The sequence below is a fragment of the Moschus berezovskii genome, chromosome 28, assembly GCF_049115385.1.
Source record: "Moschus berezovskii isolate FMDL1 chromosome 28, NW_MosBer_1.0, whole genome shotgun sequence".
In the NCBI taxonomy this organism is placed as follows: Eukaryota; Metazoa; Chordata; class Mammalia; order Artiodactyla; family Moschidae; genus Moschus; species Moschus berezovskii.
Window position 1 is genome coordinate 7,568,284 of NC_142487.1, and position 13,673 is coordinate 7,581,956.

General features: G+C 45.7%; 1 protein-coding gene across 3 annotated transcripts in view; it reads right to left on the reverse strand.

Moving 5' to 3' along the window:
* Nucleotides 1–2,750: 2,750 nt before the first annotated feature.
* AKAIN1 (A-kinase anchor inhibitor 1) overlaps nucleotides 2,751–13,673 on the reverse strand; it is a 53,773-nt gene continuing 42,850 nt past the window's right edge. Inside the window, exon 2 of one of the 3 annotated variants that reach the window (XM_088833375.1) lies at nucleotides 2,751–4,791. In XM_088833375.1, the coding sequence (XP_088689501.1) occupies nucleotides 4,592–4,791 (200 nt within the window). In that variant the 3' untranslated portion in view covers nucleotides 2,751–4,591. The remainder of the gene's footprint in view (nucleotides 4,792–13,673) is intronic. The other 2 variants (XR_016036672.1, XR_016036673.1) reach the window with 2 other exon arrangements.

Genomic DNA, 13,673 nt, shown 5'->3' on the forward strand with positions numbered 1-13,673 from the left:
CTTGCAGTCCAAGGGGGACTCTCAAGAGTCTTCTCCAGCACCACAGTTCAAAAGCATCAATTCTTCAGCACTTAGCTTTCTTTACTGTCAACAACCTAGATTCTTTATCTTTTTAGTTGGCTGAAGTTTCCAGCCAAGTAAGTTTTCAAAGAAGGGCTCGTGACCATTTTTTTATGATAGCCTTTGTCCTTGAGTGACATCTTGGCTGGGAATAACATCCTTCCTTCACACTTTCCATCCTCAGAGCTTCTCCAGAGCCTTTCTCTCTTGCCTTAGAATGTCACACACTGCTCTGAAGGAGTCTGACACCAGCTCCAAGTTCTACTCTGTAAAGGACTAGCTCTCAGCCTAAGATTTTCAAGGATTTTTCTTTGATTCTTGGAAATATCGCTGTTGAGTATATGTATCCATTTCCCTAGAAAATGATGAGATTTCTAAACATGTGTTTTGCTTCCTTTCTGTCTCCCTGTTTCACCTATTTCTACCCTACACTGGAGCCAGAAGACAATCGAGACGCTTCCTCATCCACCTTTCTCCATGTGGGTCAGGATTCTGTGGCTTCTGAGGAGGCGAAGGGAAAGGAGTCACTTCCCATGCTCTGTTGTCATTTTCTATTTTGTTCTCTCTGGGGTCTCCTGTTTCTTTTCTTTGCTGCCACTTTTCATGAGTGATGGCATTCTTTTACTCCTGATGATGGTTTTTGCTGGCCCTTTACTATGTCTTACATTTCTTATTCTGTAAGGCAGTTTGATTAGTCCATCTTAACATAAGTATCCCTGGAATTTATATTCTTAAGTTCCCCAGCTAATGCACACGCCCAAAAAGAACAGTGATGGATGTAGGTATGTGCTCAGTCGTGTCCAATTCTTCTGTGACCCTATGGATTATAGCCCACCAGGTTCCTTTGTTAATGGGATTCTCCAGAATACTGAAGTGGGGATTAGGCACGGGGCTTCCCAGGTGGCTGAGTGGTAAAGAAACCTCCTGCCAATGCAGGAGATATAGGAGACGGGGTTCAATCCCTGGGTTGGGAATATCCCCTAGAGGAAGAAATGGCAACCCACCCCAGTATTCTTACCTGGGAAAAAAATAAAGATAACAAAGCAGGTTGCCATTTCCTCTTCCAGTGAATCTTCCCAACACAGAGATCAAACTCCATCTCCTGGGATTCCAGCATTGACAGGCGGATTCTTTACCACTGAGCCACCTGGGAAGCCCAATGTATGTATTCTTATGCCCAACAGTACTACTCACTTTTCATACTTACCCTCTCAGAGATTCAGTGCGACTTTCTTTGCAAAAGGGGAATAAAATCTTCCTGGCTACAACTTGATTGTGAAGTTGTGATGACACACGAGTTAACATATAGTCACATATTTCAGAAAGTTTTCTCACACTCAAGAGAGCCAACAATATGATTGTATTTTCTGCTTTCTCTTTATATAAACTGAAGAATTACTCAAACTAGGGTATTTAGTTTTTACACCAGTTTGGGTCCTAGGGTTGCTAAACTAGTTACCAGATTTTTTAGGGATTTCATTCTCTACTACATTTTAGTTAGAATAGCTGTTACTGTGGATAAATGTAAAATTCATTCCTTTATTGTAATTTTTAATAACAATTTTTTATAGACCTTAAACCCTGAAAATAGTCAAAGTGGCGCAGTTTCAAAGATTATTTTTAAATGGCCGATTCACTTACTTGTAACCAGAAACCATGTCATAAATGAAGACTAAAGGAGAAAAAGAGAAACAAAGATGAAACAATAAGTTCTCTTTACAATACTGTTCATGGTGGGTGGATGACTGCAGAAAAACAAAGCAGCAAAAAGAATTTCCCTCCAGTTCCACCCCAGGGACAGGCAAAGCCCAAGACAAAGAGCTGAAAACACAGAATTGGGAGGTCCATGTGCATTTTACTATCTATTAAGCCAGGAAGGTAAAGGGCATGAAATACATGCTCCCACTAATTCCAGTATTCTTGCCTGGAGAATCCCATGGACAGAGGAGCCTGGCGGGCTGCAGTCCATGGGGTCACAGAGAGTCAGACACGACTGAGCACACATATACAACTAATTCCTAGGACCAAAAGCTTTGTGCTGGCTTGCGAGTGTAACCAAGGGGAAGGCCTCCTCCAAATGAAGCTCTGTTGGCTCCTTTAAAACCTCATAACTTTACACTGAAACAGATGCAAAGAGGAGTTTATCAGATGCATTTATTTTTATGGCTGAGTTTTCTTGTGTGTTCAGTCACTCAGTTGTGTCCAACTCTTTGCAACCCCATGGACTGTAGTCCAGCAGGCTCCTCTGTCCATGGGACTCTCCAGGCTAGAATACAGGAGTGGTTGCCATTTCCTTAGGATTCTACTAATATGGCACCTACCTGTTGAGTGCAGTGACAGATAAACTTTCTTTTCTCCTTCCACGAACATATCAGTATCTCTGTTCCTTGCTGCAGACTTTCCATCTCAGAAGACCAAGAAAGACACCTGGCTTCCAAACCTACTTACCTTCACTTCCTGAGATCAAAAGGCCACTTCTTAGCACACACAAGCTTTTCTGCTCACACCTCAGGAACCCGCATCCCACAGCCGTGTTCAGACAGGGTCAGTGACGGCCCATTAAGAAATGCTTTCAGGATCCCAGAATCTAGAGGTCTGGAAAACAGCCTTGGGATACCTTGTGGACCCGTATGAAAGGAGCCAAACAGTAGGGTGAAGAAAACTTGGCTTAAAATGACAATGTGTTTCAAAGCTGGGTATATTTTATTTATAAATAACATTTAGATACAGAAGTTAATCAGAGATTCTCCAAGATCCCCCAGAGTATTAGCACAGACACACCAGAGAGGAAAGAGAGCATGTTTATGGGTTTCTGCCATCTGGCAGCTAAACCCAAGGCTGGTTCTATCCAGACATCTCAGTAGACAGAGGGCCGGATCACTGGCAAACTACAAGCACTGGATTTATTTTTTCAATCGTGGATACTCCTGACTCAGTTCCCTTAATACCTTCATTCCTATTATCAAGGTTGTACAATTATATTCCGTCCATTATATGACTTCAACTTAAACTTGTTCTTCAACTGTCATGAGTATTACAGAAAGTTATGAATAAACCACATGTGAAGGTTAACTCCGCTGCTCCCTCCCTAATCATCGTCCCTGTGAATTTACTCCATCACATTCCACATGGTGTGAGAGCATCTAACAGAACTGTTGAGACACTGTTCTCATTCATTTCTCAACAGTATCCATTCTGGAAAGTGTAAACAGTGGGATTTTAGAAGTCTGTCAACATCAGCCACACTTCATTCGCTGGTACTTTGCTTTTTAAAAAACCATCAGATGTAGACACCGACACTCGGAAGCCCAAAAGTATCTAACAAAGGTCAGACTCTTCCTCTGTTCTCAGCAGCACCAACTCAGTAACTGTTGGGGAGCCCAGGAAACAGGACTGCAAGGACACAGAGGGCTGTGCGGCCCCCACGTGGGAGGGGCACAGAGCTCATTCCGTGGCAACATGGGTGGCTGTATTCATTTGCACACACGCATTCCCATAACTGCATTCACAGCACGGTCGCTTTGTTGATCTCACTGTATTTTCACATTTCAGAGAGTTGAGAAAATTATTTTTCCCATTTGACATGTCATTCGTTCCAGATAGGTATGATATTCATAGCCTCAAAAAACAAAAACCTAATTTGTGGATGGGAGAAGAAAAGTTCCTGTTTGCAAATTACTAGTGTATATGCATAGTCTGACGGCCACACGGCATTTATAAGGCCTCAGAGCTCCTTCCGAGGACCCCGCACCCCATAATCAGACCCCAGGGCATCTCAGGATGGAATCTACAATTCCAGCTGTTCTTCACTCATGCACTTAGGTTCACCTGTCTTACTTTCACTGTGAAATAGAAAAAGAAATCTGTAATATTTTGCAAGGCTTTCTGCACCGGGAGAAATACCAGCTATCAAACTGAGAGAATTGAGACTGAGTTCTTGAAAATCTAAATTCTTCCTTTTTTTTTTTTTTTTTTTTACAAAATAATATAAACACATGCCTCTGTAAGATCCTGAGGGACTTAGACTTTGCCTTTTCTTAATATGATCTTGGGCCTGAACCCACTTTATTAAAGCCTTCAGTTCCATATTTGAGGAGGACTGCAATGCCCTTCCCTCACCTTGCCAGCAAGCCTTGTTTAAATACTGTAAAGATCACAGTAGGGCACTCGGTGCTTCAGCAGAAAGAACTGGTAAGTTAAGTTACAGGAAGAATGCATACAAGGCCAAATAAACAAACAAGACAGAACCATTTTTTTAAAAGAACTTTAGAAATGAATTGTGCTGCAAAACTACATCTGTAATGGCAGTGTCTTGTCTGCCTGACTATTTCAGAGGCACAGCATTAATATAAACAGAGCTGTCTAATGTACTTTCCAGGACAGAGCCCCTCGGCCAAGGACTAGCTCGAATTCATCCTACTGCTGGGCGAGAATGACTTCAGTTTGCTTTACTGGCAACGTTTTTAGTGACGCATCCTACACTTTAAAAAGGGCTGGAAACCAAGCACGTGATAAGAGCCCCGTCTGTGTGTTACTTCTCCTGCTTCTTGGTTGATTCTCCCGCACCCGGCCGGAGGCTGCCCCGGGTGGTGTCACCGGCCCTGGCGTCCCTCCTCCGGCTCTGGCTCTCCCGGGAGACCTGCTGCACGGCCCGCAGGATGGCATTCTGCACGATCTGTCTGCTGGTGGTCTGTAGCTTCGCCTCTTCAGGCTCACTTCCAGGCTTCTCCCCTGGCCAAGAACAAAAAGGGAGGGGAAATGCACAAGGTTAATTTGTGGTGGTGGGGGGGTGGAGTTAAACAGGCCAGGGCTAGTAGGAAAAAAGAGGCTAATAAATAAGATTGCTAGAGGGGCCCACCACATTAGTTGCGAGGAGCCCTGCATAGCAGGGGTTTCCCTGGTGGCTCCAACTAAAGAATCCGCCTGCAATGCAGGAGACCTGGGTTTAAAACCTGAGCCGGGAAGATCACCTGGAGAAGGAAATGGCAACCCACTCCAGTATTCTTGCCTGGAGAATTCCATGGACAGAGGAGCCCAGTGGGATACAATCCATGGGGTCGCAAAGAGTTGGGCACGACTGAGTACCTAACACATACCACTCTTGTCTCCCAGTCTCCCTTTCCAGCAGAATCTCCACGGGTCTGCCCCAGTGATGTGCCCAATTTCTACTCCCATCCTCCCAGCATCCTCTGGTGGTTCTGCTCCTCCAGGTCCATCTCATCGCTCTGTCACTTCTGACTGCGTCGCCCTCAGCTGCACGTTGCTGCTGTTCAGTTGCTCAGTCGTGTCCTCCTCTCTGTGACCCCAGGACTGCAGCATGCCAGGCTCCCCTCTCCTTCACTGTCTCCCGGAGTTTAATCAAACTCATGTCCATTGAGTCAGCGATGCCATCCAACCATCTCATCCTCGGTCACTCCCTTCTCCTCCTCCCCTCAATCTTTCCCAGCATCAGAGTCTTTTCCAATGAGTCGGCTCTTCGCATCAAGTGGCCAAAGTATTGCATGAGTGGAGCTTATTAATGCAGACCCCCTCTGGGGCTGGAAGAAAGCCAAAGAGAAAAGGAAGGGCAGGGCATTTCCTTTGGAAGAATTGTTGCAGACCCTGTGAACATCACTTTGCTCACAATTTACTGGGGGAAATGGAACCACGTGGCCACACTTACCACACAGAAGACCACAAATACAGTCACCAACCAGATAGCCATGTGCCCAGCTCACAACTCAGGGAGGCTCTATTGCTAAAACAAAGAAATGATGACTTCCATGCAACAGCAAGGCTAAAGTGAAAAGCAAGAGGATGTATACTGGCAGCAGGTCCAACTGACCCTCGGGGAGATCAGCCTATGACCACCAAACAGCGTAAGTGCATGGGCAAACAACAAAGTACAAAAGGTCCAGGGATGTTCCTAGAAAGATTATCTCAGCCAAACCCGATCTGTGTGAACTCTCAAATGATCCCTGTGTGAAGTGACCTTCCACTCTTTGGGTAGAGGACGGAAGCCTCTAAGGCTAAGAGTAGGATAAGTTCTTAACAAGAGACAGAGAGAGAAAAGAAAATCTACTCTGAATTTAGCTAAAATCCAAGCTAAATCGTCTTCCCCTCCCTCATCCATTATGAAGGAAAATTGATTAAGAAGTCAGAGGCAGTCTGTGAGATGCTGTGTCTGGGGGATCCCTTTGGGGACTGGCAAGGCGGGTTTAACCTTAACTGCCCTCATCACCACTTTGCTCTGGGTCAGGAATTTCTACTTATGGCACAGCATGTGGGACAAAAGAGGTGCAATGAGCTCAAACAGAGAAAGAGAAGGAGGAAGATGAGGATAAAAGCCGCTCAGAACATTCAGTTCAGTTCAGTCGCTCAGTTGTGTCCGACTCTTTGCGACCCCATGAATCACAGCACGCCAGGCCTCCCTGTCCATCACCAACCCCCGAAGTTCACTCAAACTCATGTCCACAGAGTCAGTGATGCCATCCAGCCATCTCATTCTCTGTCGTCCCCTTCTCCTCCCGCCCCCAATCCTTCCCAGCATCAGAGTCTTTTCCAGTGAGTCAACTCGTCGCATGAGGTGGCCAAAAAGCAAAACAAGAAGTTATAAACGGAACCATTAAAGACTCCGAATAACCAAAGAGGTTCTGAGAAAGAAGAATAAAGCGCGAGGTGTCACATTTCCTGATTTCAAGCTATTTTATAAACACTACAGTAATCAAAACCATACGGTGCTGGCATAAAAACAGACACGAAGACCAGTGGACAGAAGAGAGCCCAGAAATAAACCCATGCATACATGGTCGACTAATACTTGACAGTGGAGCAAAGAATACTCAATAGATAAAAGAGTCTCTTCAATAAATGGTGCTGGAAACATGGAAGGGCCAGGGAGGGTCATACTGAGTGAAGTAAGCCAGATAGAGGAGAAATGTCATATGACATCCCTTATATGTGGAATCTAAAAAGAAATTATACAAATGAACTCACAAAACAGAAAGAGACTCACAGACTTAGGAAATGAACTTATGGTTGCCGAGGGAAGGGACAGTTAAGGACTTTGGGAAGGTCATGGACACACTGCTATATTCCAAATGGATAACCAACAAGGACATACTGTACATGGAATTCTGCTCATCGGTAGGTGGCAGCCTGGAGGGAAGCGGAGCTCGGGGGAGAATGGGTACACGTATATGTATCGCTGAGTCCCTTCATTGTTCACCTGAAACTGTCACAACATTGTTAACCAGCTATACCCCAACACAAAAAAAAGTTGAGAAAATAAAAACGTTTTAAAAATGGTACTGGAAAATTCAGATATTCACATGTAAAAGAATAAAATTAGGCCCTATCTCATGCCACTCACAAAAATTAACTCAAAATGGATTAAAGACTTAGATGTAAGACCTGAAACCATAGGGGAAAAAGCTCCTTGACAAGGGTCTTGGCGACAAGCTCCTGGCTAGACACCCACAGCCCAAACACAGCAGAAGGCAGAGCCCCAACCGAAACCCTCAGTGTTGCCATTTACTTAAATGTGGGAAACTTACTTGAAATTAATGAATCACCTACACATTGCAGGTGGCCTACGCCTTGCGTTAAATGATGTAAACGTCCGCTAGCCTACTTAGCATTTACCAAATCGTTTTGGTATTTCACAAAAGATGATGAATCGATTTAATTAGCTTTAAACTTGAAACACCCAATATAAACACGCTGAAATCAAGAAACTGAGATGTGACTAAATCTGTCTTCAGCATCTCATCTTTCCACCCTGAATGGTAACCCACCCCCTCATCCCCCCACACGCATTCAGGCATCCATCCCTGTGGTCAGTTTCTGGAGAGACCGCCCACCCCCACCCCGTGGGGCTGGCCTCCAGAAGGCTGCCACGAGCCCTCGTGTTCGCCTCCTCCCCTCAGATCCTACTGTTCCTCCGGGCACCTCCCCTAACCGGAAGTCATCAGAGGACCTCAAGCGCAAGGTGGTTAGTAACTGGTCTTAATTCCCTATATATCTCCATCAAAACCTTGCTTCTGAGGACCTTAGGAATATCCGATAAAAAATACACTGTTTTCCCCCCTAACAACCTAAGTGTCATCTGCCTCTATGACATTAACCCTATTATGTTCCAGTTTGGTGGATGTTGGAAAAGGTCAATGTTCCCATTTGTAAGGCCAAGTCCGATTAGTGATTTTCCCTGGATCGCACAGAGCTGGTGGTAAAGGCTGTATAAGAAGCAGCATCTCTAGCTGTCACCTTTCCCCACTGGGTCACTAAATATGCAAATTGCAGACATCCCTATCAGGGCAGCTCGGCTTTTGTTTTGGTCATAGACACACATATACACACACGCACACGGGGTGGGGGGCAGTTTTTCACTCGAGGAAGCTGAGGCAGGAAAAATGCTCGTGAAAATGCCACCTTGGAAATGAGTTGGGTATTTAATGTTCTGAACACCTGGATAGCAAATAACTCGATCAAGACTGGGTTGTGAGTTCAGAGAGACCCAAAAGGCTGTTCTGATCTCTACGTGGATTTCTGCAAAATTCAGATACAAGTTTCCCTCCTTTCACCCCAAAGATGCAGGAAACCAAGTCCTCCAGCCCCCACTTTCTTGCAGTGAGCAGCAGCTCTAGAATTTCTGTGCAGGAGAGATTCAGAAAGGGCAATGCAGAGGAATAGGGAAACCAAGAGTCTGACTCCAAACGAGGGTACATGACACTTTTCACAAGAATGAAAAGATGTCCATTCTCCACATGTCCATCCCTCCAACAGCATGGGGTGGGAGGGGCAGACCACCCTGTGACAGCCACCACCCCCTTCTCATCAGCTCATTTCTCCCGAGTGGCCATGTCACCCACTGCCCCTCCTCCCCTCCTGGAGCCCCCAAACGACCCCAGCTGGCCCAGACTGTGGGCTCCTGCAGTCCCCCACCCCAGGGATGTGCCAGGAAAGGAGAGCAGGTAGGGTCACGATGGCCACTCCAGGAACATGGGAGCCAGGTATGAAGGGGACAGGAAAGTTAAGAACCGTATGAACCTGTGTGTTTAAAAAGGTGACACACTAGGCCCGAACAGGAAGCAGAACAAGATGCTGGGAGAATTCGAACTCTCCTCTCTCTGGAAGCCAAGTCCCTACCCCTGGGGTTCCCTCCACCCCCAGAGGCTCAGCTCCCCGCCACCGCCCCTCCAGCGGGGCCGGCCGGGTTCTACGGCCTCTGCTGCCCCCTGGTGGCCACTCCTGGGGTTGCTGCAGACCGGGATGGAATGTCCATAGACATAGAGCTATCTGCCCTGCTCCCCAGATGGGGTGTGGCTGTGTACACGAATGTCTGTATGTATGAATGTATGTGTGAATGTGTAGATGTGTCAGTGTGTAACTGTGTGTGTGAATGTTGTCAGGGGAAACCTTAAAGACAAGACTGTGGTTTCATTTTATCACACACACTTAGAATCACCAGCGCATCCACGGTGCTTTCTGATCACAGAAAGCCTCTGTGCTATGCTTAGTCATTCACTCGTGTCTGACTCCATGGTCTGTAGCCCGCCAGGCTCCTCTGCCCATGGGGATTCTCTAGGCAAGAATATTGGAGTGGGTTGCCATGCCCTCCTCCAGGGGATCTTCCCAACCCAGGGCTCGAACCCAGGGCTCCCGCATTACAGGCGGATTCTTTACATCTGAGCCACCAGGGAAGCATGAGGCCATTTATAGTTTGTCCTTCCAAGAGCTCTGGAGCAGCTAGAAACACAGTCCAGAGATTTCCTGTCCTCATTCAGATGAGAATTACTTGACCGAATTACCAGCTCTCGTAAATATTTAACGAACGGTTCTGAGTTCCTGGTCAAAACTAGGCACACACTGTCCCTTTTTACTCAAGATGGAAGGGGGAGAAGGAGGCAAAGGAGGAAGGAAGGAGAGAGGAAAGGAGGCAGGAAGGAGCTGATCCTTGCTGAGTGCCTTCAGAGGAATCCTTAAAAAATAGAGGCAAAAACCCTCCTGTACTGGCCTCCTTAAAGATGAACAGCGTAATCCTCACAATCACCATTTTCTGCTAAAGAAGGAATCAGATTCCCAGCTGTGACAAGTCATCAGCGCAAGATTAGGGTTTAATATTTTACCTAAATAATCTTTCAGTAGTAATTCTTTGTCCCAGGGTGGGGACAGGCATATACAGCAAGAGCCTGAGAAGGACAAGCAGAGGCGCACTGTGCTCTAACATAAAGTAAGATCTTTCTTACTCTCCTTGAAGGAGCAGTTCCCACCCTTTTGAAGACAATTCCACTGTCAGCTTAAAATATTTCACAGATCTCCTCATGCACAACCCAATGACAAAAAGAGGCTATGAACCGAGAAATGTTTTCTGATGAACGTGAATGTTATTCATCTCAACAGAAAAGGAGTTCTGTGAGACTGTCTTCCAATAACAGGAAGTGGGAGCTACAGGCATGGGGTCCCCCATCCCCTGAAACAGTGCCATGGTCCTTGGGTCCTTCTGGTTCCCATATAAGCTGAGAGATGCTGGAAGCAGTGAAAAGCTGACAGATGTGATCTACGAATTCCTAATGGAGGAACACGCGCAGGAGCTGGGGCACAGTGTGGAACTAACCTTCCTCCAGCCACCATCCAGTTCTGCCCACTCCAAAGGGGCACCTAACCCCTTGCAGCAATGCCCCACTAGTGTTCTGACCACAGCCCAGAGAAGAAAAGCTACTTCCTTATGGAGTAGCTCTTAGAAAGTCTCCCATCAAGAGGGAACAAGTGAACGAATAGCCGTCAGGAATGAACCAGCCACCCGTCTGCCGACAGCGGCCTGACCTGTGCTGCTGGTCTGTCCCTCCTCACTAGACCATCAGCCTCCAGGACATGACCCCATTGGTCCTGCTCACCTGACCCCGGAGCCCAGCCCTGGTCCACAGCTGACACTCAGGATCTGCCCAGTGAGGGACTGCCACCCCAGGCCCCCAGGTTCTGTTCTCCAACCAGTTCTGTCTCCTCCCTTCTCTTGGCTCTTGGCTGCCTTTGCTACCTTTTGCTGCTTCACTGTGATAAAAGTCCAGCTCAGGAGGAAAGCGCCTGGGAGATGCCCTTCTGGCACCAGCCTCCATGCAGAAAGCACCCTGACATGAGAATATCAGAAAGGCTGCTCCAATTTCCTGGCCACATGTAACCTGGTCAATCACCGCTTTGGAAATTTTACAGCAAGTTCTCTCTCATTTCCTACCAGCCAGTTTTCCTCCTTTCTCTCCTCCTTTCCCATCCTTACAGGGCCCCTCCTTTCCCATCCTTACAGGGCCCCTTTGTGTCAGTTCTCAACACCCTCCACTTGGTTTCAAATACTTTTCAGAGCAAGGGAGTGTGGAAAGGCCCACCGGATGTTACTGGGTGATTTTACTCCTATTGGCCAAGCGTCTGCCAGAAAGACGCTCCAGGCAGGCGTTTATCAACCCCTGGAAACCTGCACAAACCAGGCTCGAATGAATCAGTTCACACGATGGCTGGGAGGCCATCAGCCTATGCAGAGGCCCTGGCCTAGAAGCACGGGGTTCAAAGTCCACCTTTAGGCCTTTCTGAGCTCATAGGAACAAGCCTCCCATTTGTCACACAATACACACAGAAACCTCTGATTTGTTTTTGAAGCAGAGGAGTGAGAAGGCAAGTCACCATTGCTTCCTCTACAAATTGGACAAAGAAATGAGTGGCCTTCCTCAGATATGATGTCGAGTCTCCCTTAGGGCAACAGTCTAGTAGATGTGGCTTTTCTTTTATTACGTGTTTTACAGAACCATAAGAATCTTGGCTCTTGTCACCATGTTGGGGTTAATTAGAAAACAAGAACAGGTGGCTGGAAATAGAAAAGGAAGTGAAAAGCAAGATCAGATGCTTTATGTCTTTTTTTTTTTCTTTCCAGTGATATTTCAGAGGGAAGAGAGACTGAAGGAAAATAAACCCTGACGTGAGGAGCGGCTGTCAGACCCACGGAACATGTATGTCACTCTGGGTCTCAGGGAGCCTTGGCAGTCATCCTCAAAACCCCAAGTCAGGGCACAGCAAATGCACCGCACACTTAGTGCAAGAATCAGACTCAGAGAAAAGAAGAAAGGAAGGGAGGGAGAGATGAAGGGAAAGGGAAACAGTACTGCTGAGGATGCAAATGAGCTACCCCAAAATAAAACTAAATTACTAAATTCTGATTGAAATTGCAGGCAGTGCCTGGAAAAGTTTCTTCCAAGTACATCTCAGTCAAGTTCCAGGCACTCTCAGGGTATCTCATTCCTCAATTAAATCTGATTTTTATATTAAATCTGATATATTATGCTTCAATGACAAAATTTTTTGATTATTCAGAAATCATTTCAAAAGGCACTATGAAAGGTACAGGATGAAGACTTTATACTATGTTTTAAAAATACAATCTATGGAAAAAGTCCTTCTCATATACATGCTTGAAACTCTTTGTATGTTAAAGTCATGTTGTCTTCTTGGCAGCCTTCAAGCTCTTTTTTCAATATTTGATTGGCCTTATGGTAACCCATTCCAGTATTCTTGCCTGGAGAATCCCATGGATGGAGAAGCCTGGTAGGCTACAGTCCACGGGGTCGCAAAGAGTCAGACATGACTGAGCGACTGAACAGAACAGAACAGAACAGACATGGATTAAAACGGATTCTAAGAAGTAACAAAACTAGAAGATACGCTCCCAAATCACTGAATGATTAACAGGTAGAATATTTGCAAATGAGTTTTTAAAACGCTGGCAGATAATGTTAACAATATGTGTGTTCAGAAGGCTGAACAATATGACTCAGTATCTTTGAGATCCATCTGGTAGACTTATGGGAGTCACATAATGTACTGGGCAGTTTATTTTAAAAATCCAATAGTACAACAATCAGGCCTTTTTAGAAAACTGGGAAAGGGGTAGAGGTTGTCATTTTATCAAATGATCAGAAAAGATATGCATTTGAATATATAGCATTGGCAGATATTACACCTGGAATATATTCTCTATTTGTGAATATATTTGGACTAAATTCTCTAACTGTGTGTAGAAAATTTATAGCAAGACGGAAATAAAGATGGCTGGGGGGAAAAAAACTCATATTTTAATTTAAAATTCACATGAAAAAAACAAAAAATAAATATACATGGAAATGATTTTATGTAAAATCATGTTAACCCAGGGGGAGGAATAAATTAATCCCAGCAAGATGATAAAAAGATAAAAAATATGCCCTATTAATGCCTACTCTAATTACAAAGTTCATTTGCCTTTACAGAGTAGAATTCTGTGAAGTTGAAAGTGAAAAAGTGGAGGTTGTTCAGTCGTGCCTGACTCTTTGTGACCCCATGGACTGTAGCCCACCAGGCTCCCCTGTCCCAGGAATTCTCCAGGCAAGAACCCTGGAGTGGGAATCCATTCCCTTCTCCAGGGGATCTTCCCCAGCCAGTGATGGACCCAGGTCTCCTGCATGCAGGCAGATTCTTTACCATCTGAGCCACCAGGGAAGCCCTTCTGTGAAGCTGAGGAGAAAGTAATTCAACTGCTTGTGACTGATGCTGAAGCTGAAGTTCCAACACTTTGGCGACCTGATGCGAACAGCTGACTCATTGGAAAAGACCCTGAT